Raw genomic sequence first — 24,147 nt, 5'->3', positions numbered from 1 at the left:
AACCACTGGCTTCTCATACAGTGGAAACAATTACTTGCTGTTTGAGGGTTTGGACCATGGGGTCCCTAACTTGGCAGCCCCATTAGTCCAGGGATATGAAAGAAGGCAGCTGGCAGTGAGGACTAGTTAGCCAGCTTCACAAACACAAATCCCACAGGCAAGCTCCCACGGCTGGCCCTCCGGTCCTGGAGCTCGGTATGGAAAGCACCTACTCCTCTCTGCCAGCCTCCTCGCATGCACCAGGCTGGGCGGTGGCCTTGCTTGTTCATTTCCACAAGAAGCCCCATCATGAGTTACTTAGCAGCAGAAACAGTAAGACACAGGCCCTCTGCTGTGATGCAAGTTCCTCTCTCTGCATCCAGACCTCCCAACATGGGGATGACTACAGTGCAGAAGCTGTGAAGTGTCCCTCCAAAAATGGGGGTGCATAGGCAAGGTACTGCCCAGAGGGTGGCCAGCCGAGCAGAGGGTGCAACCTGTGGCCAGGGGCCAAGCAAGGGCTCAGACAAACACTACACATGGCACACGGTGCCACCAACTCAAGGCATGAGGGCCTGAGGCATGCACAGTCCCAGAGTTGCCATCCTGCAGGAGTTGCAGGAAGCACCTCGAGAGAGAAGCCAGGCCCCTCATGTATTTGTAGGAAAGCCCTTGAGCTTGATTCAGGATTTCAGCCTCACCACTGGGGAGCTTCTTGTTCTCTGATGCCAGTCACCTGGGCGTGTCAGAGGCTGTCATGCTAGCTGCTGGGCTAGCTCACTCACGGGGAGCCAGGCGAGAGCCCTATGCCTGCCTCTCTTAGAAAGTGGCTGTTTGGAGAAAGTGAAGAAGAGGTGGGCAGTGGCTTCTGGAAGCTCTGCCACCAGACTGGGAGATTTTTTGTGTAGAGATCATCTCATTCCCAGCACCTCCATAGGGCTAGCATCCGGCTGTGCACAGACTGCATGGATGATGCAGGGGTGAGAGGGTGGGTGGATGGATGGATGGATAGATAGATAGATGAGTGGATGGATAGATGGATGGATGAGTGGATGCTCTAGCTAATATATCCAGGATGCTACAGGAGAGCTGGGATACAGCCCTGGAAAGTGATCTGCTCTAACTGCCTGACAGAGGGGTGGGAATCTATATGCTTGCTCTGTCCCCCATCATGTTTACCACATTCAGACTCCCACTTTGAACTATCAGAAGCCCCGAGAAGCAGAGAAGACTGACTGGGAGGCTATTCTCAGTAGAGTTGTTAACCAGCCGTGAGACCCTGGACCAGTCACTTCATTTGTCTTAGCCTCAGTCTCCTCTACTGAGGGGAGATGGGGATGTTATAATTGTACGTCCAGCAACCACGGTCCTTGCAGAAATCCAGTGGGAAGGAGCACAGGAGCTATCTGTAATTCCACGTACTGGTGAGTGTGGGGGCTGGCATGTCACTACAAATGAGGGAAAGAATGGCTGCCAATGCCCTTTAGAAAGAATCTAGTGGTATTACAATGTTAAGTTGTTGCTGCTGCATGTGTAGGTATCTGCATCTGTGATTCCAGAGCACCATTATTTGGGGTCTTTTAGGCAACTCAGGGACCCTCCTAACTTCCAGCTCCTGCCCTGAGATGTTTCTTCTCCCTAGTCCCTCCCTCCCCCATCATTCAACCCTCAGCCCTGGACACCTCCCACCCCCATGTGACCCTACCCCAAATACAAACTCCAAACACACTTCAAAGAGAGTCAGCGATGAAGTTTATTATGTGTGTTGGAGGCAGAGAGTTGGGAAAAGGGGAACCAATCGATGGCATAAAGCTCTTCTATCCTTCTAGTTCGAGGCAAGAAGGGCTCAAACACTCCCAAGAGTGTTCTGAGCCAGATACACAACCATTGCAATTGATACTGTTGTGTCCCCGTAGGTACAGCACACCACACACACACACACACACACACACACTCCATCCCACACACAAACATCCCTCCCACAATACATCCATCCTGTCACACACATAAGTCACATCTCCCTCCATGTATGTGCATGCCATATGCACACGAATGCACACAGCCTAACACACGTGTAGAGAGAAAGGCTCCAGGAAACCCTTCCCCGAGGCAAGCTCATCTCGAGGCCTGTGACTGTGTGGTTCCCTCCCTGCCAGACTGGCATCGAACCTCCTCCTGGTGCCCTCCAGAGAGCTGGAAGCATCTGCATTGCTTCATTTCTCCTCTCCTGGATTCACCCTGGGCTCAGTGGCTCTCTGGAGTGATGTCGGCTCCCTGTTCTGGGTGGAATGCTCCCTGTTCTGGGTGGCATACCCCCTGCCCTGGGCCCTGGTCTGGCTCCTGTCCTTTACAGAGTTCATGTGGGACTGGGCCTCATCTCAGGACGTTTTGTACCCCAGGGCCCAGCACTGCGTTCAGTGTAAATGTAGGCACTTAATAACTGTTTGGAGAATGAATATGGAACCAAGGGATTTCCAAAGTGTGTGATTTTTTTCCGCTCAGCCTCATTGCAAGCTCCCTAAGGAGCTTAATGACCATACTTACATGACAAACCCCAACTGATGGGTCACCACCTCCTGGAAGCTCTCTTGACCGCCCCAGCCCTTCTCAGGACCTCTCATTTCCACACAGAGGTTCCCTGTGCCCAGATCAGCCATCGGGTCAGCCCTTCCCCATGTATCCATAGAGTGGATCAAGACACACTGCAGCACCTCTGTTGTGCAAAAAGGAAGGGCTTTATGGCCACACAAACCTGGGCTGCAACTCAGGCTCCACCACCTCTTAGCTGTGGAGCTGGAGCACAGGTGAGTTAACTTCTCAAGTCTCGGTGCCCTCGCCTGTGAGATGGAAAGAATAACACCCATTTTGCAGGACTTTAGGGAATTTTAAATGAGGGCATGCGAGTCACAGGCACCTCTCAGTAGGTACCTGACAAACAGGAGGGAGTACTATTGCTGTTATCATTGATAATTACTATTCTTGTTACCAACCAGACTAAAAGAGAGTGACAACCATGCGCCCCACCACAGTGCTGGGCACACAGTGGACACCCAGTAATCAGGTTTTATGTGAAGCATGTGGCAGAGCTGGCTTTCACAATCTGCAGGCCACCAGACGGCTCCCACTAGACTCTGTGCCCTTGAGCGGCATCTGGGTTTCCCACGTTGCATCATGGAGCTGGGAGAGAAAACAGAAACCAGCCTTCCAAAGACTTGTAAGCTCCATATCGATCCCGTGGAGGCAGGGCAGGTCTTGAAAGAGGGCCGCAGCCTGGACTGCATGCTCTCAATGTACCCTCCTGAATGGACTCTGCTGAGCACATCCTCCTACCCCACCCTGACCTGAGAGCTTTAGCTCTCAGGGATTAGCAGGCATTCTTGCCATGCATAGCAAGAGGCCCTGAACTACTGGGCTGTGTGTGCCAATTTGAAATCAGGCTGTGATAGAGCTGGGCCGTCAATGGGAGTTTGCATATTCATGTGGCAGAGCCCTGAGACTTAGTCACAGCTCCAGGCCCAATTACGCAGGGGCTTATTAGCCTGGGATTTAACAACGGAGCCCCACCAGGATCTGCACAGTCATCAATCTTAAGTTGCATATGCATTCCCAGCATGTATTGGGACCCACGAGGGCCAGTGCTGAAGTAGGTGAGAGACTAAGGCATGAACAGTGGAAAGGGCACTGGATTGAATTCTGGCTGTGACATATATAACCACCATTGAAAACTGCCTCTCACTTCCTCATCTGTGAAATGGGTACAATTATCACTCATCTTCACCTCACAGGGTTACTGAAAGGACTGTAGACATGTTTGGAAAATGCCCTTGGTGTCTCCTAACACACAGGCATGCTCATAAATGCCAGCTACTGACACTAAAATCCTGCCCTTTCTTATTCCAAGAAGTCTCAGTTTGATGATTCCTGAAATGTATCGGCTCAGGAGAAAATGAAGAGATCCCTAATCATTATCTCAATACCACCACCACCTACTAACCCCAGGTCTCAAGCACTTACCCTGTATCTCATACTGTTATGACATCTCATTAATTCTCCCAATTACCCATGTGGTAGGAGGACTGGTCCCATTTTATAGATGGGGAAAAGAGAGGTTCAGCAAGTTAAATAATCTGTTAAATTATTGCAGAGCTAGTTCATGGTAAAGATGGATTTGTATCCACCAAGTTCAAAGACCATGGTTGAGTTCCTCCAAACATCAGTAGCTTAGACAAGCAGCCAGGTGGTGTAGTTGGCAAAGTGACTGTTTCGAAATAAATGTTTAAATGCTGATGACAACTAACTTTCATGGAACACTTCCCGGTGACATCGCTGACATCCATTAGCTCATTCACTCTTCACATTAGTCTTGTAGAATAGGTAGCATTTTACAGAAAAGGAAACCCTGTACCAGGTGCAGTGGTTCATGCCTGTAATCCCAGCAACTTAGGAGACCAAGGTGGGAGGATTGCTTAAGGCTAGGAGTTCAAGGCCAGCTTAGGCAACATAGCAAGATTTCATCTCTACAAAAAGAAGAGGAAACCATGGCTCAGAGAGGTTCTATGACAAGCCTCAGATAACCAGCAGGCTGGTAGGGAAGACAGAGAATTGGATTACTAAAAGCAGGACCTTTGACGTCAGATAGACCTGGGCTTCAATCTTCAGGCTCTCCTTTGCTGTGTGATCTTCAGCAAATCACTAGCCCTCCCTGTGCCTCAGTTTTGATCCTCTCACAGGGTGACTGAGAGAACAGTTGAGATATTTAACTTGCTGCATCTCACTTTCCTCCATTGTTGAGATTAAGCAAGATAACACAGATAAAGGACTCAGCTCAAAATTTTTTAAATGGTTAAAATAACTTTTTGTCTCCTCTCTTTACACTGCATTGTGACCTGGTTGATTTTAAAGGGCTGGGCTATTTTGGTGCACTCCGCTGCTGCCCACTGCTCAGTCTGGTTGCAGGGCACACGTCAGATGACCAGTGTGGCCTGGCATCCTGGTGTCTGCGTCAGTCTCTTCAGCTGGCCTGGAGTTACCAGGCATTGGAACAGAACATCCTGCCCTTCCCTGTCTCCTTCCCCCACTGTCAGGCACAGTGCAGCAGGGAAGAGGCATCAGAGCCCTGCCCCGGACACAGGAACAGGAAGTAAAAAGAGAAAAGAAGAGGGAAACACAGGCATTCTGCAAAGCTCAGGCCTGGTGACCTGGGGACACAGCTGAGGAACGAAGTGGGAGCTGAGTTCCTGGGCAAGCAGACACACACCATCAAGAAGCGCAGCTCTACCAATCCCAGTTGCCCAAGAGCCAAATCAAGGGTGGCACTCTTCCTAGGAAATCCTGGGAATGGTCAGGGTGCCTGCATCCAGCTGCCTCCACCCTCCCTCGGATATAATTGCATCTTTAACAAGGCTTCAACATAGGCAGCAGCCAGGTGTGTAGTGTGGGTTGGCAGGTAGATACCTCATTCTCTAAGCATGCTGGGCTCCTCCCTAACTGGAGCCACCCCACACACCACACATATACAACCCCCAGGAGTGCCCTTCCTTCTCCCTGTGCCAACAGAGGCAACACTGGACCAGCTGGAGTCAATCTTTCTTTAATTTACTCAGTTCTAGAAGAGGGGCTACTGAGTGTAGGAAATACGCCGCAAGGTAGAAATCAAGGGCAGAATCATCTGTACATTGGATAAAGACCTTGTTTATACTGATTTGGAAATAAAGTAGGACTTTCCCACATGAGGGCAGAACCCATAAGTGAAAGAGGAAACTATGAGCAGAGACTCTTCCTCCACTAGACCAGGGAATGCTGGAAGCAGCTCACAGACCCAGTGGTGGAAGATTTGTTTCACCTATTAAAGGTCATCATCAACAGTACAATGAATGCACTTCGGTCAAAAGAAACAGGGGCTCTGCATGCACCGCCGAGTTGTCCAAGAGTGAGCAGGAAGGGGGAACCAGGTGTGGAGCAGTGTTTAGAATTTTATTCTCTGCGTGTTCAGAGCCACACACATGGGCATTCTAAAAGTCTGAAAGAATACAAATCAAGCTGTTAACAAATTATCTCTGGGGAAGGAGATTGCAGTAAGGGAGAGGGAATTTTTGCTTTCTGTTTTATATTTCTCTATGTTGTTTGCATTTTTTGCTAGTGCATATTATGTCAACAATTTTTCAAAAGATGTTTTTCTTTTGAAGAAAATGAAAGAATCCTCACAGCAAAAGCACCAACCAAGGGACCCCACTGGAAATGAGGCTACTGCCCAAGCAGCTCCAGAATACAGAGGGTCATCTCCAAGGCCCCAAGGGGGAGCCTAAAGCAGCCCAGAAGCTGCAGTATGGCAGTGGTCATAAGCTTATGTCAACTAGAAGGTTTTGGTAATTCCTAAAGATGTAACCAGGGACCCAAAGACTGTAATAAATGCACCTTTGCATATATCTGCCCCCTTTCACCCAAACCTTAAAAACTCGGGGCTAGGGGTGAGAGTGGGGGATAGATGGAGACACTTTGGTTAAAAAGCAGCGATTCGGCTTGCTGGGACAACCCCCTATGATCCCATTGTGAAGTCAAAATGTTTTCAAGATTTACCTTCTCAAGATCCCCCAGGATGCCTCCATCCCTCTATCCATCCATTCTGAAACTATTTATTGAGCACCTACTGTGTATCAGGCACCATTCGAAGTGCTTGGGGTAGAGAATATTCCCTGGTGGCCCATACAGACACCAGGTAGAGCCCTTGTGAAGCCTACAGTCCATAGGGAAGACAAACCACCTGACACAGGATTACAACAGTGTCATAACTGCCATGCAGAGAAGCTCTCAGCAGGGTTCTCTGGCTGTCAGGGTGGGGAGAAGAGAAGCCATGGAGCGCAAGGTTGCAGGGGGATTAATGGAAACCATGTGCCAGCTGAGCCCTGAAGGAGTGAGAGCTAATCTAGAGAAAAGGGTTCCAGGTAGAGGAAAGAGCATGACTGGCACACGGAACAGTAAGGAAGGGAGAGCAAGAAGCCAGGAACCAATGGATTGCAATGTTAGGAAAGGGGGGCACTTCCTTTTGAGGCCTCCAGAAAAACCCTTGGGCACTGGCTGCACCCACAGAGTGCTTGATGGGGAATCTTGTTTCTAGAAATGGACCTTCATTGTGGTTCGTCTTTTTAAGGTCTCGCCTCCCTGCTCTATCCATATTCCCTAAAGGGCCTGGGCTCTGGGGTCACACAGACTTTGGCACCAGTCCTGGCCCTTACTTTGGGGAAGTCACTTCACCTCTCTGAATCTCAGTTTCCTCATCTGCAAAATGGGACTAATAGTCAGACCTATTTCATAGGGCTGTTGGGAGGACACAGTGTGCTCTAGCACCAATTCCTAACACATGGTGAGGTCTTTAAAAATCAAAACTCAGCTTTCTATGCTTTGCCAGGGGAGGTAAGTATTGAGCAGATGACAGGCCTATGTGGCTCATAACACTATTCCATGTACTGGTGTGTATTTTTGAAATTAGTATGATAAAATGCTTTAAACTACTTCTCATATTATGTGCTGCAACTGCTGCTATGCTCCATGCTCCTTCATGGAGGGGAATTAGAATATAGCAATAACAAGAGACCGAAACATTCCCCTAAAACTCCTCTTTTTCATCTGCCGAGTTTGTCCCCCCGATACTCAGAGGGGCCCCAGAGGGACCCTGCCCTGCCAGGCCCATCCTGATACTGAGTTGGCACCAACGCTAACATCAGTCTCCAAAATCAGATGTAAGAAGAAAACCTGGGAACTCTAGCTTTATTTATTTTCAGTCTAAAAAAGGGGAGAGGAATCATGCATTATAAATTCTTAAAATGTAAACTGAAACTGTGCACTCCAAGAATTAAAGTACTCAGGCTCACCTGTGACTCAGAAAAGAACATCTCTCCAGGCCTAAGATTCTGGGAAATGGCAAGCTGAAGGGAAACAGCCCTTGAATTAACCCTAGTCTCTTTTTGCTCCAATGAAAGGAAACTGGTTTCCAAACTTGGTTAGCCAGCTGGAACATAGATACTGACTTGAATGTGCAGGTCCTTTGACGAACGTAAATACAAAAAGATGAAAGAATGTAAAAGTGTAGATTGACAGTGGTATACATAAATTATTCGTAAGTTAAGTAAATATATTGGTTGTGAGTGCTCAAAAACTGTTTAACCAGGAGAACTGTATGATCAGAGAAGTCTGGAGCAACGAGTCTGTGCAGTGGCCCCACTGGTGACATCATAGCCTGATGCAGAGGGGGACCTGGATATTTTGTCTGGGGTTCCCAAAAGAGCCATCTGCTCACACAGATAGGAGAGAAAGGTAGCAGAAGGCATAACTTCTATCAGGATTTCTGGGGCCAGGTGTGTATCTCATGCACTTAGGCAGTCCTGAATGATAGTCACAGAGATGCTGGCTTTGGGAATGAGGAAGCGCTCTCCCACCAATCAGAGGTAGCCAATGCTCACTTCACTAAACTACATCTGCAGGATGGCCCCTCCCCAGGGCCACCCAGAGGAGAAAAGTGAGAGCTGTTCTAGGAGAAAGTGGTCAGCAGGCCCTGAGGAGAGGGGACTGGAGAGGAGGGGAGTTGCTGGTCAAGACACACAGGTCCGAATGGAGCATTTGGAGTTGGTGACCTAAGGCCCCAATGGGCCATCAGCACTGGCCAGGCTTTTCAGCCAAATTCCTCAGGAGTGGGAACCTCTGTCTGGGGTGCTCTCTGTGGGGGCTGCCTGGGCCAAAGAAGAAGCTGGCTGTTCTCATCTGACCCTCTGGAGGATGCTGCCATGTCCTACATCAGAGGAAGGGGTGGGAAGTGTGCCCCACCTATTTGCTCTCCTCTCAAAGGCCTGAGAACCCTGGGAGGTGGGCCTGCCCCTTCTGTGCAGGCAAACAGGGGCATAGTCTGTAGGTCTGAGTTCAAGTAGCAGCTCAGACTCTTATAAGCTTTGTGCACTTGGGCAAGTCATGGACCTCTCTAAGCCCCAATTTCTCTGCCTCCCAAATGGACAGAATAATATCTCTCCAACTTCCGAGGTGATGCCAGTATGATAATCCCAACCCAAGAACATAATTAGAAAAGGAACCCAAAAACGATTAGGAAATTAAACTAATATGTTATGATTATAATTGATAGTAAGTCCCTACTCAACTGGAGACAAGGGTAAGTGTCTGGCACAAAGGGTTTCTTGCATTCCACGTGCACCCCAAGACTGACAGCACCATGACGGTGACAATGGTGGTAGTCCTGCCTCCCCACTCCACCCTGCCCCCTTCCAATAGAGTCCTCTGGACAGATGATGGTGTCATGGACCTCGGTGGGCCATGAGGGGTCTGCCTGGGACCTGGAAGGTGTGCATATGCAGAGAGATTGTTCCTGAGCTTGCTAGCTCCTGCCATGCGGTACCTCCCATCCCCCACCTCATCAATCCATCATCCTCTTAGCAGCTGACACCTCTGGCAGCACCTCCAGCAGCCTGGGCATTAGAATTGCAAGAAGCCCCGGCTGCACCAGGGAATACAGATGGAGGAATCTCAGATTCAAATTTGTCTAAGTATTGTGAACAGTCAGACCCAGGCAAGGCATCTCCACTGCCCTTCTGCCAAAGGGGAGTGGCAGGGGTTTTGTTAGAAGTACAAATTGCTTCTTAATGCAGAGGATAAAGCTGGGTTCGGGCACCTCCTTAGAAATTCCTCCCGCTCCCAGGAAAGCCACCACTGCATGTCAATTTTAATTTTTGAAATTTAAACCAAGGGCTTTGTGTCTAAGCTCCATCTCATCGGAGGAAGGGGAGGAATAAGTCAAAAAGGATTAGGTGCCCGCTGGGGATTGCAGATCCATAGCAATTAGACTTCATTTGGGTCTCAGACATTTGGTTTTAATCGCATTTCTGGATGATACAATCAACAAAGCATCAGAAATTGATACCTATGCAACTGTAGATGGGCCTGACTCTGCCCTCCCCAGTTCCTGGGCTCAGCTGGGTTAGGGATCCACAATCAGCAGGAGTAGGGTGGGGTGTGGAATTGGGGTTGGGATTACTAGGTCTGGAACTGGGGGAGGGGATGGCAGTATGTATATATATGTTTCCTCCCATTCTCTTTGAGTACTTTATCCCTGGACTCAAAGCAGGCATAATCATTGCTCATATTCAAAAGAATGACAATAAAACATTATTCAAACAAAATAAGAGCAAAAAGGAATAGTGACAGCAAAAGGACTCAAGGCAGGGGGTATAATTGTCATTTAAATGGGAATCACAGCTTTCAGCATTCTCCAGGAACTAAAGTCAGCACAAAGCAATTTGGGGCCAGAAATGCAGCATGAACATTGTCACACACCACATTGACATGGACTTATGAATATAAGTGTGTGTACATGTGTAATGTGGATTACGTGAGGACAATCACAACATTATATCCACATAGGAGATACACACACACACACATAATCTCCAGCTTTACACAGATACACACACCCTGGGGCTGCCTTTTTGTGCATACTCACACATTTCTTTTCACACAACCAGTCAAAATGACCTCAGTAAGCACTAACAGGTTGCTGGTAGCTGACTGGTTATTTTGTACATAACTTTGTTGTAACTCAGTGATCTGACAACAAAAAAAAAGTAAAAAGAAAAAAATCAAAACCATGCGGGGTGTTTTCCTAACTTGTGTGTGTGTAGAATGCTGATGGAACACAAAACACACACACTGAGGTTCAGAGCAGGCACCCCACATCGAATGTATAAGGGAAGGGAAGCCTGCAGGAAAGGGGTGACTCTCCCCAAGGAATAGTGTCCACCTCACCACACAGCCCTGGGGAAGTTCAGCAAGCTGGATGATCCGTGGAATTGCCTCAGTTTACCAGCTCTCTGGATAGCTGTGGCCCTGGCGGCTGTGAGTAAAGGGGCCTGTGCTTAGTGAACCATCCGCTCGAGTGGGTGTGTGTCTGCTAGGGACTTCTGCACTTCCTTTTAGGAGCCAAACATCCTACAGATCCCTCCCTCCCCGGCAAGTGTCACTCACGCCTCCCATTTCCCATGGATGCCTTCTCTTCCCCTTCCTTCCCCAGAAGCCCCTCCCCTCTGACCTCCACCCACAACTCCGGGACGACTAAGTTGTCCAAGTTGCCCAAGTTGCCCAAGACTGGAGACCCAATCATTCCTCTCCTGCTTTCCTCTAACTCTCCCTGATGCCCTTCCCCGCCTCCTCCCCTCCTCCCAACCCCACCTCCGGCCTCTCCAGCTCAGGGCTGCAGCCTGGGGGGAGCTTCTGGGAAGGGTGGGATGCAGGTACCATTAGCAGCGGCTGGGGAGCAGGTCATAGATGGGCCTATCCTGGGCCCAGGTAAGGTCATTATGCCAAGGCGGACATCTGGAGCCCTGGTCCAGGATATGCCGACATACAGACAACAGAACGCATAGTCTAAAAACATAATTTAATGCATCGCGGTGAGTCTGAGTCAGGAGGGAATGCGGTGTGGAGAGGTGAATTTTCTGTTTGCTGGAATTCTGCTGTGGGTGGGGTTGTGGCTGATGGACAGGGAAATCTGCACAAGTATTTCGGGTCACAAAGAAGGACGCCCCAGGAAGCCCGCGCTCCCTCTGGCCTACCTCCCTGGCCAGGGCCCAGAGCCCTCCGCTTCTAGGCACTGGGAGGAGGCTGAGGAAGGCAGGCTCCCGGCCCTGCCTGTCCAGTCGAATCAGGTTTGCAAAGTCTGTGCCGCCGCCTCAAGGGCTCGGGCGTCCCTTCCTCCCTCGCCGGGATGGGGATGGAGACCAGGAGCACAGCCCTGAGCGTGGTGGGTCGCAGACGCTCTGAGGCCAGGAGCGGGGCAGGGAGGAGGCAGGGATTTGTCTTTTCCAAAGGAGATGTCAGGAAGTGTTATGAATCGAGAGTGGCCTTTGCCAAGGAGCCGCGCCCGGGCGGAGACCGGAGACCCGGCGGCCTGCAGCCACCCCACCTCTCAACCCCCGCGCCCCTAATCTGGGTACAGAAGAAAGCCCGAGAACGTGCTGTACTTGTTATTATTGCCTCCGTGAGCCTTCCCGCCATCCAGCTTCACATACACTTCGTCCCCTGAATCCAAGTGCAGCACCACGCTGTTACTGGCGTAGTCGTAGTTCTGGTCGGCGTCCTGTGCAATGGCGCTGGCCCGGACCTGGGGGCAAGCGGTAGGAGCGGGTGAGCCGGGGCACCTCTTCCCGCGCCTTTGCTCAGCCCACACCAGGCGCGCCACGCACGGGCCTCCCGCCTGCTGCTTCAGAGTCCACACTCCCACCCCAGCTCCATGCTCTCTCTCCAACTTAGCCAACTCCTTCCAGGTCCCCCCTCCTCCTCGCGCCGACGAGTCTGGGTAAGAGGGAAAGGGGAACTTCATGAACACTGACCCACAGTAGAAGGGTGGGAGCCAGGGGCCAGGGCCAAGAGGAAAGGAGGCTGCAGGGCAAAGGGGCAACCTGGAGGGAACTAAAGAAATGAGGTTTCCGAGAAGCCCACGGAGAGGCAGGCAGGGACGCAAGTGGCCAAGGAGTGCAGTTTAGGTATGGGGGTCTCTGGGCTCTCAAGGCCCAACATTTGGCTCTATGTCCTGGTGAGCACGGCCTCGGCTCATTGGGAAGCGGAGATGCTGTGGCACCGAGGCGCGTTCCTTTCCGGGGCTCGCACGGTAGCCCGCGGGTGGAGAGAAAGGAGTCTGGTTCCCTGGGAGGTTCAGGGCGCGAGCGAGGGTTTGCGGGGCCGGTGAGGGTAGGGGTCACTGACCTGCCCGTTCTTGCAGAGGTCCGCCCACATGCTGGTGCCATCGCCGCCGCGCATGAGGATGTGGTAGGTGAAGAAGTAGATGCCCCGCACCTGGCAGCTGAACTTGCCCGTGGTGGGGTCATAGTGATTGCCGAGGTTGGTGACCACGTCGTCGAACTTCAGCACCTCATAGCCTTCGTGGGGGCTCTTGAGACCCACATAGAAGGCGATCTTGGGGCCGCTGAAAGTGGCGCTCAGCGCACTGGTCACTTCACCCTCGGAGTCGCCACCTACCCCGGCCCCGCCGCCCACCACCCCGACGCCGCTGGCCGTGCCCGCCGTCAGTTGCAGCCCTGGCAGCCCGGGCCGCCCCAAGTCGCCCTTCTCTCCCGGAGGACCCCTGGGTCCAGGCGGGCCCGGCTCTCCAGGGGGGCCCCGCGGCCCTGGCTTGCCCGGTCGCCCCGGGTCGCCCTTGGGTCCCTGGATGAAGGGAGGCGGAGGGTTGGCGCTGAGGTCCTGCATGACTTCCAGGGCAGCCGTGCTGGGTCCGGGCGGCTGCGCCTTTGCACCAGCGGGCCCCCCGCCGGGTGCGGCAGTGTAAGGGTCGCAGATCATGCGGCAGGTGCCCATCATCTCGTAGTGCGCGGCGCCTCGGGGCGCCGCCTGCAGCAGCAGCGGCACGGCGATGAGCAACCCGAGCGCCATGGCCAAGAGTACGCCGACGGCCGCCAGGCAGGCACGCCGCCGCCGCTGCCACAGCCGGGAGGCGACAGCCACCAGCTCCTCCTTGCCGCCCGAGGAGGTAATGGTGGGGCGGCGCGGGCGGCCCCGCTCCCCGCGCTCGGGGGCCGGCTCCGCGCGTCCCGGCCGCGCCCCCGACGTGGCGACCCCCCGCCCCGGCCACCCAACTACTTCAGCGAGAGGCGCCGGGACCTCTGCGCCTGTGCCCACCGCGCTGGGGCTGGTCGGGAGAGCCGCGGACCCCGGCGCGCATGACGTGGGGCACACAAGACGAACCCGGCGCCCCGCGGGTCCGGCGCCGGCTGGGGAATGCTTGCGCTGGCCGGGGAGTCTCCTTGCGGCGTCCGGCGCTGGCTCCGCGGCGCTGCCTCCTGCCAGGCTCCGCTCCGCTGGGTTCGGTGGGGCTCCTCTCGCAGTGAGGGCTCCCCGGCTCCGCGGCGCGCTCTGCTGTGCTATCTCGCTGTTCGCTGGCTCCCGCGCGGAGGGGGGACCCAGCTACCCTGACGTAAGGAGTCCGGGGCTGAGCGGCGGAGGCGGCGAAACAGCGCGCGCTGCCATCACTCGGGAGACGGAGCCCTCATGTCATCAGCCTCTTATCTGGCGGCGTCCTCGGCAGAGGCGGTGAAGGCGCGGTTCCCCCTGGCGGCTCCCAGGAGCCACAAGTGGGCGCAGCGGGCGCGGCCCCAAGCCCGGGCACATCGGACACACCCACCCGCAGCCACACTCACGCGCCTCCCACCGACAACACACACAGACACCCACGCGCGCAGTGGCGGGGCGCACACAGCCACCCTCACATGGCCAAGAAAGCAGCTGGAATCCAGGTGTCAGCAGGGCTCCTCTGGGGTCACCTAATCCATCCCCCGGCCTGCAAAGAGGATCAAACCTCAACCCACCGAGTCCAGGAGAGTCCCGTGAGGTCCGGCGGGCAGGAGTTTCTGAAAGCCCTCCTGAGTTATTTCTTCAGAATTGAATAGACCTCGCTTCTGGAAGATCTTCCACAAACCTAGACTAAGGACTCCAGACTCTTAAACAGGCTCCAGTAGAGCACCTCACCAACCTTTGGGATGACTCTAAAAAGCCCAAGGCTCCCAATACAAGAATATTCGTGGCTGGCGCGGTGGCTCACGCCTGTAATCCCAACACTTTGGGAGGCCGAGGCGGGCAGATCACCTGAGATTGGGAGTTCGAGACCAGCCTGACCAACATGATGAAACCCTGTCTCTACTAAAAATACAAAATTAACTGGGCATGGTGGTGCATGCCTGTAATCCCAGCTACTCGGAAGGCTAAGGCAGGAGAATCGCTTGAACTAGAGAGGCAGAGGTTGAGGTGAGGCGGGATGGTGCCATTGCACTCCAGCCTGGGCAACAAAAGCAAAACTCCACCTCGAAAAAAAACAAAAAAGGAATATTCGCCTCAGACCTTTTCTTCCACCAAAAAATGGCTGGCCCTTGTCCTCTGCGTGAAGCTGGTGTAGAAACCAAATGCTTGACGCTGGCACTTGACGGTGACCATGGTGCACTCAGCCTCCACTCCAAGCCCAGCCACTGCCAGGCAGATGCATGGGCACATTCCCTTGGACATCCCCAGCTTCCTCCTCCTGAGGTGGGTTTAGATAGTCCAAATAGTCCAAAGCCATTCTGAGCCAGTCTTGAATAAACCATGGCCTCAGGTGAGAGCAGAATAGTCTATCTCCAATGTAGCATGTGAGGCTAAGGAAGGATGAGAGGCCCGCCGGTGTGGGAGAGACTTCCAGGGGAGAAATCAAAGCCCCAGCTTCTGCTCTTGCCCTGAGTAGCCGTGAGACTTTGCCAGGTGATTCATGTCCCTGAGACTCAGTTTCCCTAAAAGGCCGCCTCCTGCCCTAGCACCCCCAACATGGAAATCACACCAGGCCTGGCCTGGGGGGAGAATCCAAGGGCTGGCATCAGTGTTTGGTGTAGCATCAGCATCTCTGGAACAACAGTGCACCCACCTAAGGCTATTGCTTTGAAGCTAACTCTCATTTGTCCAGCACTAGGTTCTTACGGGTTAGTTAAAATCTATTTTTGTCCTCTGATCACCCTGGGTCGTTTCCCCACTGCCAGCCATGTTCCTCCAGCCTGTTCCCTCCACATATATTTGTGGAAAGGATGACTGAGCCTAGCCGGAAGCCAACTTTACCAAGGAGAGAAGGAGCACATTTATTGGCACCTACTACGTATGCACCATGCACTTTGCACGTGCTCCTTCATTCATTCCTCATGTTACTGTGGATTAGTGATCATTTTCCCACCGCACCAATGAGGAAAAAAAAAGGTTTTGCAAGTGTAGGGTGTTTGCCGAGTGCATTTTACCCACATGACAGAGCCAGGATCCTCCTGGCACCCAGATCAGGGCTCTCTGAACCTGTCAGTGAACACAGCTTCAACAGCTACTTCTTGGCCACAGTCTTCACTGGTTTCCTCAGACTTGGGAGTCTTCCTCCACTCTGCCTCAGAGTCACCCCAAGAGCACGTGATTTCAGGAGCGACATGGCCTGCTTCCAATCCTGGCTCTGAACTTCCTGTCTGTGTGACCTTGAGCAAATTGCTTCACCTTTCTGAGCTCCGATCTCCAGGTGTAGAATGGGAATGGGAAAAGAACCTGCCTCAGAGTTATTGTGAGGACTGAACGAGTCAATTAATGTAGAGGCTTTAGAACGATACCTAGCTCAGTAGAAGCTTAGCTATTTTTATTAACCATTGATGCTTTCAACCTCCCCTGCCATGGTTATGACCACTAGGATCATAGTGGCAACATGCAGGGTGGTGTGGGGAGGGTTAGGGTTTAAAAAAAAGAGAAGCTCAAAGATCATTCACATCCTTTGTCCTTCACCAGAGCACAGAAGGGGGCTGTCCCATGCCTCCCACATTCCCCAAGCCTGCCCTGCTCTGTCTTTTTGTCTTTCAAAACTACCCAGAGTGTTTGTTCCCAGTCACCAGTTCCACCTGGACAAACATTTTCCAGGCAGACACTCACTCAGTTTGAATTCCCCAGCCTTGCAGACTGCTGGAGACTGCAAAGTCCCAGTGATTTTGTCCTTGCAGTATCTAGGCAAAGATGAAGCAAGGAGGGTCAGATGTTTGAGACCCAGGCTTTCACCTTGGCAGACCACAAGCAAAGCTACCTTCCCTGGGGATCAGCATTCCTGGGAGCACCTCTCAAGACCAGCCCTCCACCAGGGGGCAGGGGCAGCAGCCTCTAGGGCAGGCAGAGCCCAGGCAGCCTCAACACAGCAGCCAAATAAGTCAAGAAGTGTCTTTCCCCTTGCTTCTCCTTTCTCCCGCCCATCATGGCAGGGCCAGACAGCATGGCCTGCTGGAGTGTTGGACGTACCTTTTTTTTTTTTTTTTTTTTTTTGAGACAGAGTCTCTCTCTGTCACCCAGGCTGCAGTGCAATAGTGCAATCTTGGGTTACTGCAACCTCTGCCTCCCAGGTTCAAGCAATTCTCCTGCCTCAGCCTCCTGAGTAGCTGGGATTACAGGCGCCCGCCACCATGCCTGGCTAATTTTTGTATTTTTAGTAGAGATGGGGTTTACCATGTTGGCCAGGCTGGTCTCAAACTCCTGGCCTCAAGCAATCCACCCGCCTCAGCCTCCCAAATTGCTGGGATTACAGGCGTGAGCTACTGCACCCAGCTGACATACCTCTTTATCCACCTCTACCTGGCTTCTGCTCCTCCTGAGTGATCCCTATCATTGGTGACTATCTTCTCTTCTATATTAATTATGAGCTATATTAACATACTGCCTTCCATTTAGACTGTGGTTTTTACATTTCAAGACCCACTCAAATCTGTTCTAAATTGCCTTTAGTAATCCAGCAGGCATTCCTTCTACCAACGTCCACTGACAACCTACTATGTGCCGACCAGTGCTCTCTATCTTATCCTTTCATACAGCCCTGTGCTCTGTGACACAGAGTTTGATGCTTGGTTTCACACTGTCATGTCTTGTTCTCTAGTGGCACCCACCAGCAGTGGGCTCCATGCTTCATCTACCTGCACCATGGCCTGTCTCCTGCATCTCATCTGGACTCTGCTCTAATTATCCTTTCAGTCTCAGCTAAGTGTCACTTCCTTGTCTGAAGTCTTCCCTGACCCTTCTCTAAGCTGAGTTGATAGTTCCTACCCATGTACCCTTTAGAGTATGTTGAATGTACCCTGCCATCCTATGTCTTACCATCATTCATTTCTTTATTAGTTAGCCTCCCCCACCAGGCTATGAGCTCCAGTAGGGCAGGAATCATGTCACTCATTCATCTTCATTTTTTGTATATGTCATTCATTTGCTCAATATGTGTTTATTGACCCCTGTCATATGCCAGCCATCATGCCACATGCTGAGTGCACAGTGGTACACAACAGTCTTGGTTCCTTCTACTCTAGCTGTTCTACAAGACACCCTCAGCTCCCCCATTTCTTTCTACCCGTAGCACTTGGGTTTGTACCTAAACAGCTGCAGCATGGGTGTTTGTTGACATGCCTTCTCTAAATTAGACCTGTGTCCCAATTAGAGTGTAAGCTCTTTAGAGACATCATGTGGAATACACTGGCCAGTCTTCTACCTGCATCCGCAAAGGGAAGGACAGTAGGAGATGTGTCAGGGAGATAGACAGGAGTGAGATCACCCAAGGCCTTGGAGTCTACGTTGAAAGAGGTGAATTTTCTCCTGAGTGTAATTGAGAACTGCTGAAGGAGTTTAAGCAGGGAAGTGACGTGATCCGTCTATGTTTTGCAAAGACCACACTGGCTGCTGTGTGGTGAATGGATGTGGTGGTGGAGGGGGGGTGGGTTTTGGAAATGAAACCAGTTTGAAGGCTATTGCATGATCTAAGCAAAAGATAATGATGGCTTGGTCTGAGATAGTAGAAGAGAAGTAGGTGAATTCCAGGTATATTTTAAACTTGGGGCCCATGGGTCTTGCTGATGGATTTGAGATAGAAGTTAAGGGAGGAGAAGGAAAAGAAAAAAACAATCAAGATTAACTTCTAAGATTTGGGTCGAACAACTGGGTGAGTGAGCATGAGAAGGCGGGGATATTTGGGGAAGAGCAATCTGTTGTCACTGCTGGGAGGTGGAAGGAATTATGAAGTCAGTTTAGGAAATGTTCACTTTGAGGGAAATATCTGAATGAAGACATTATGTGGGCAATGGACATGAGTCTAGTACTCAGCAGTGAGGTTTAAAAATAAAGCTATTGGCCAAGCATAGTGGCTTATGCCTGTAATCCCAGCACTTTGGGAGGCCAAGGCATTTGGATCGCTTGAACCCAGGAGTTTGAGACCAGCCTGGGCAACATGATGAAACCCCATCTCTATTTAAAAAATTATTTTAAAAAATTGTTAATGGAGCTATACACAAGCAAGTTTTCATGGAGAATGAAGGGTGAGAGAGAGAGAGAGCACAAGCTCATTATAACAACCCGCCCCCATGCTCACCCCAGCCATTTAAAAGATGGACAGAGGAGAAAGAAACAGAAGCAGTCAAAGTATGAAAGAAAGCCAGGAAAATGGCCTCACAGAGGGGAGTAGTTAAAAAGGGAGGATTGTGATCTGTAATTTGGAAAGTCCACAAGAGATAGAGTAAGATGAGGATAAAAAGGTATCCATTGGGTATGGCAAGATAGAAGTCACTGCGGATGATGGCAGAGAGAACACTGTGAGGTCACAAAATCATTTCCTTTTCCTCTTGGGCAGGGCCCAGCTATATTTTCCAGCCTCTCCTTCAGACTTGTGAGGGCATGTGACAGAACCATGGCCAATAGAATGTGAGCTGAGTGATTGATGTAAGCCATTTCAGGCCTGTACCCTAAAAGCTCCCTTGCAATATTCCAAGCTCTTCCTTTATCTGGTGGCAATAACAATAATAGGTAATATTTACTGAGCACTAACTATATCCCTATGCCAAGCATTTTAGATATATCAATTATTGTAGTGCTCACAGCACTATGAGATAGGCATCCCTGTTTTACGGATGGGGAAACTAAGATAAAGCTGTATATTTATAAATGTCACTGTCATATGTAATCACTCCAATAATTGCTCCAGATTATGCTGGGATCCTGGACATGTGTCCCCCCAGATCTGGAGCTCCCAGACACTAGGTCAGTCTGGCTGAAGGCTTCATGCATATATTGCTGATCTCTCCCAGCCAGATGGTAAGCCTCCCAAGGGCAGTAACTATCATGAGGACATGGCAAGTGTCCAATAAATATTTTTAAATTATTTAATATTTTACATTGCTTGAAAATTTTACATATATGATCTCATGTCATAGTTTGCTCAAAAAGTGAAAAAATTTAAGAGATACTCTTTATGCTGGAAAAGTAAGAAAGGAGGGCAAAGAAGGAACTTGATTGGCCATGCAGGTTCCTGTTAGCCTTTGCAAAAAAAACAGAAGTCTTCCTTCTTTCCTTCCTTTCTTCCTTCTCTCTTTTCTCCCTTCCTTCCTTCCCTCCTTCCTTCCTTCTTCCTTCCCTCCCTCTCTCATTCCCTCCCTCCTTCTCTCCCTCTTTTTCTTCTTCTCTTCTTTCTTTCCTTATTTATTCATTTATCTGTTCATTCATCCTCCATATAGCATGTGCACCTACCATATGCAGAATGCTGTGCTGGGGTGGGTAGGGTGGGAGGCATGAAGATGATGTTCTTGCTAAAGAGCTTGCAGTCTAGATGGAGGAACAAGACTAACAAACAGAAAGCACCTAAGCAGCCATCTGTATTTAGGTGGTATAGACAAGGAGTACAGGCAGGAAGAAGTTGCCAAATGCAAGTCACTGTGGCCACCCACAGCACTTGAAGCCTATCCCAGGATGAAGAGACAGAGCAGGACCTTCAAGGACAAGTGAGACTTGAACCTGTGAGAGGTCTGGGTGGATAGTGCAGTGGAGCTTCCCAACTGGTATCAGGGGCACAGCAAAGAGGCTGGTCTGTACAGAGCCAAGGGTTTGTGCAGGGCTGGTGTGGACAGTATGTTACATGTGCCACCTTTCCCATCAAGCCTTCTCCCAGGACCCTGCTTCTGCAAGTATTGATTACTCTGTCTTCCAGCTCCACTTTGTTTATGCATTATTTTTGGCCTTTTTGGAGATACTATAGTAAGCCTAGCCCTGTACCTCTCTTTGCATACCCCACCTCCAGCCCCTTGGTCTTCCTCATGTGTCTAGTGAGTGATTGCTCTGAAAGAAAGAGAAGGAAAATCATATTTTCTACCTCTGCTGGGCACTCAGATAGAGCTAGGTATTTTGTGGGGCGTAGGCGCCATAGGCTCTTCCAGTCCTTTCAGGCAGGAACTAGTGCCCTACAGTGTAGGGCAGAGGGTGGGCGAGGCGGAGTGCACAGTGTCCTGCTGTTCTGAGAAGCTGGGCCACAGTGACCCACAGGCCTGTTTCCATTTTCAGCCCTAGCTCCTGAGATGCTCACAGCTAAAGGGGGTGGAGAAAGAATGCTCCCGTCTCAGCCCCTGAAGACATCAGACAACCCTGCTCAGTGACCAATGAGAAAGCGCCCACCAGGCCCATTAACCCAGAAGTGGCAGCAACATGGTTGAGTCAAGAGGGTCAGTCAGCCCCAGAAAGCCCTCACTTGGCCCTCTCAGAGACTGCTGCTGGGGCCCTAATTATCTCACCTGTAAGGGGCTGGCCCTGGCTGGATCTTCATGGAGCTGTGAGTTTGTTGCAGTGTCTGGGCTTGCTTTCTCCAGAGTCCAAGTCCCCTGCAAAAAAAAAAAAAAGAGAGAGAGAGAGAGAGAGACAGCTCTCAGAAACCCAAAATGGGGATGATTTAAGCAGGTCCTCCTGCACTGATCTCAGCTTATTCCCACACTAGGCCAGCAAAAGAATCAATCATTCAAGCCACCCTTCCCCTCCCAGCTTTTTTCTGTCCTGTAGCCAGGTAGTGCAGTTTAATTATTCATCCATGCAGGAACTATTTATCCAGTGCCTACTATGTGCAAGATAGGAGATCCAGCAGAAAGCAGAAACACTCTACCCCTCAGTAGCTGAGAAGCCTGTGGGGGTTACTTTTCTAACCTCCTTCTTTGCCTTCATGATAATATCTGCCAACATGGACCATCCCTCCCCAAACCACCTATGTCCCAGAGCTGGGGTGACACACGTGACAAGTGGCAATCCTCAGATGGCCCTTGCCACATCCTATCTCCGCTGAGTGGCTTTTCTCTCTATGAATCTGTATGTTCTTTAGGCAAAGATTCTGTCATTTGGTCTCCTCATTGCCACAGGGTGGGTCTGAGATGGCACTCAACATGCATTTGTGGGATGGAGTAGAATAAGACAGGAGAGCCCAGTGTAGGCTGTGTTTTTCCCTGGGTGGCACAGCTAGCCACCAACAGCCTCAGGGGTCACTAGAGGGGTGTGGCTGTTTGTTTCTTCTTGGCAGCCATGTTAATAAAGCTATAGATTGCTGGGGGAAGCAAGCTTTTGATTCAAAGAAGTTCACTGAGACCATATGGACTTCCCCTAGAGGAGACTCAGCCCTTTGTCCATGCAGATGTAGAACTTAGCCACGGAGTAGAGCTCACCTTCCCAATGCACCAACATTATCTGGGAAGTTGCCATGTGCTGGGCACTGAAGATACAGGCAAGGCAGGGGATTCAAGCAGTCCAGTGTCGCTGAGCCTCAGTTGTCTCCTGGAGGGCATGGATATACCATCGTCCTCACCTTGTCACCACCCTCTGTGACCTTGTGTTCATTAGGTGGGATACAGGAGAAGTAAAAGACAGTGAGTCCAGCTAAGCCCCAGTGCAGTGCAAAAATATCCCATTGATCTATCGAAACTCAGTCCCACCAACGCCTGCCTGCTCCTTGAGCAGCTGAAGTCCAAGCCTTTCCCAGGGCGCACCTGCAGGTCTGCCGCTGTCCGTGGTGCTAATGGCTGTGGCTGTCGGACTTCCCTTGGCAGGAAGGAATCGGGTTTCAGAAATCCAGGAATTAGCTTATGTTCCAGGCTTTGATGTGCGGCCATAGCTCTGTATGGAGATCTCAGGCACTCCATATATGCCCTCTCCTCCATGCTCATGCCTACACAAGAGACTTCCTCCCTGCCCGGGCCAGAGGCTCGGTGGCTGAGAGGAACAGTTCTTCCCCCTCAGACTCCCTATTTCCTGCCTCTCAGCTACTTGTTCTATGCACTCACTCTGACACACACACACACACACACACACACACACACACACTTCCCATGAAACACAGCTGTAATGAGGCAACCACCAGCCCTCTCCAACAGGCAGGAGAGACAGAAGTCAAGCATGAGGCTAAAAATGCAGCTTTTACAACATCAAAAGGGCTTCCTCTCAACTCATTATATCCTGCATGTTCATGTTTTGTAAAGGATTTGGAAGGAACACATGATCCTGTAAGATTGAAGGCCTGCAGCTCTGTGAGAAGGCAGCAAGGCAGCGGGTGGAATTTTGGGGTCACTGGGAACCAGAAAAATCCTTCAGCCCCCACCACTTTACCAAAGGGTCTGGGCTTCATTGGAGTCACTTTGGGGACAAGGCAGCAATTCTCAAGGAATTTCCCATCCATGAAAGAAAAAAAAAGCATCCCTGGGTAAAATTGGTTTCAAAAACTCTGTGTCAAAAAACTTTTGTAAAGACCTTGTCTCTACAAAATAAAAAATTAATTAGCAATGCAAGGTGGTGTGTGCCTGTAGTCACAACTACATGGGAGGCTGAGGTGGGAGAATCACCTGAACCTGGGAGGTGAAGGCTGTTTTGAGCCAAGATTGGACCACCGCATTGCAGCTTGGGTGACAGTAGACCTTGTCTCAAAAAAAAAAAAAAATACATTTTTTTTTGTTCGATGAACTTTTCAGAACCTTTACCACACCAACAGTCATTGTGTTATTTTTCCCTGATATATTTGGCCAGATTTTATTTACTAGTAGAGCTTGGGTTCTAGAATATTCTAGCTTGAGTTGCACACTTAGCTCTGGCACTGACTAGCTGTGTTGCCTTGAGCAAGTTTCTTACACTCTCTGTGCACTGTTTCCTCATCTGTGAAATGAGAATGATGGTAGCACCTTTCTCATAGGGCTGTCATGGAAGTTAAATGGGTCAATGCATGGAGAGCTCTCAGAAAGGAGCCTGGCGTGTAGAAAACCCTAGAAAACTGTTATGTTGTATTATTCACAGGGACACTAATATTTGTGAAACTCATTCTCAGAAATTCTGGGTTGAGGCATTGTCTCTCAAAGGCCCCCACAGTAATGCTTTCTGGGGCATGATTTGAGAAGAGGAAATCCTTTAGTAGCTTGCATTTCTCAAAATGGGAGCTGGGGGCAGAGATTTAACATCACAGAAGGAAGTGTGTTCCCACTGCCCTCTCTCCTGCAAGCCCAGGCCCTATCGTGGTTCTACAGTCCCTTCCCGTCTCCAAGCCTCAGTTTCCCCCTCTGCCAGATGGGTGTAATCACTCAAGCCTTCCTTAACTGGGAGAGTTGGGGTTGGGGGAGATATGGAATGAGAATCTCCCTCTTCCACATTTGATTCCAAAGAAGAAGGGGAAGACGAAGGGGAGGAAGAAGAAGGAGGAGGAGGAGGAGCAGGAGGAGGAGGAGGAGGAGCAGGAGGAGGAGGAGGAGGAGAAGGAGAGAAACATCTCCCTGGACAGGCTCTGGAGGCAGAGAAGGAAGGGAGACCCTGTCTTTC

General features: G+C 50.8%; 1 protein-coding gene across 1 annotated transcript; it reads right to left on the bottom strand.

Annotated features, from left to right (window-relative positions):
* Positions 1 to 11,393: 11,393 nt before the first annotated feature.
* C1QL2 (complement C1q like 2) lies at positions 11,394 to 22,116 on the bottom strand. The gene is made up of 4 exons (XM_055261163.2): positions 22,017 to 22,116; positions 21,105 to 21,191; positions 12,736 to 14,323; positions 11,394 to 12,133 (listed from the first exon to the last, which is right to left on the bottom strand). The coding sequence occupies exons 3-4, from the start codon at positions 13,417 to 13,419 to the stop codon at positions 11,954 to 11,956; spliced, it is 864 nt and encodes a 287-aa protein (XP_055117138.1). The 5' UTR covers positions 13,420 to 14,323; positions 21,105 to 21,191; positions 22,017 to 22,116; the 3' UTR covers positions 11,394 to 11,953.
* Between the last annotated feature and the right edge of the window lie 2,031 nt (positions 22,117 to 24,147).

The sequence above is a fragment of the Symphalangus syndactylus genome, chromosome 22, assembly GCF_028878055.3.
Source record: "Symphalangus syndactylus isolate Jambi chromosome 22, NHGRI_mSymSyn1-v2.1_pri, whole genome shotgun sequence".
Lineage (NCBI taxonomy): Eukaryota > Metazoa > Chordata > Mammalia > Primates > Hylobatidae > Symphalangus > Symphalangus syndactylus.
This window is presented reverse-complemented; position numbering and strand designations above follow the sequence as displayed.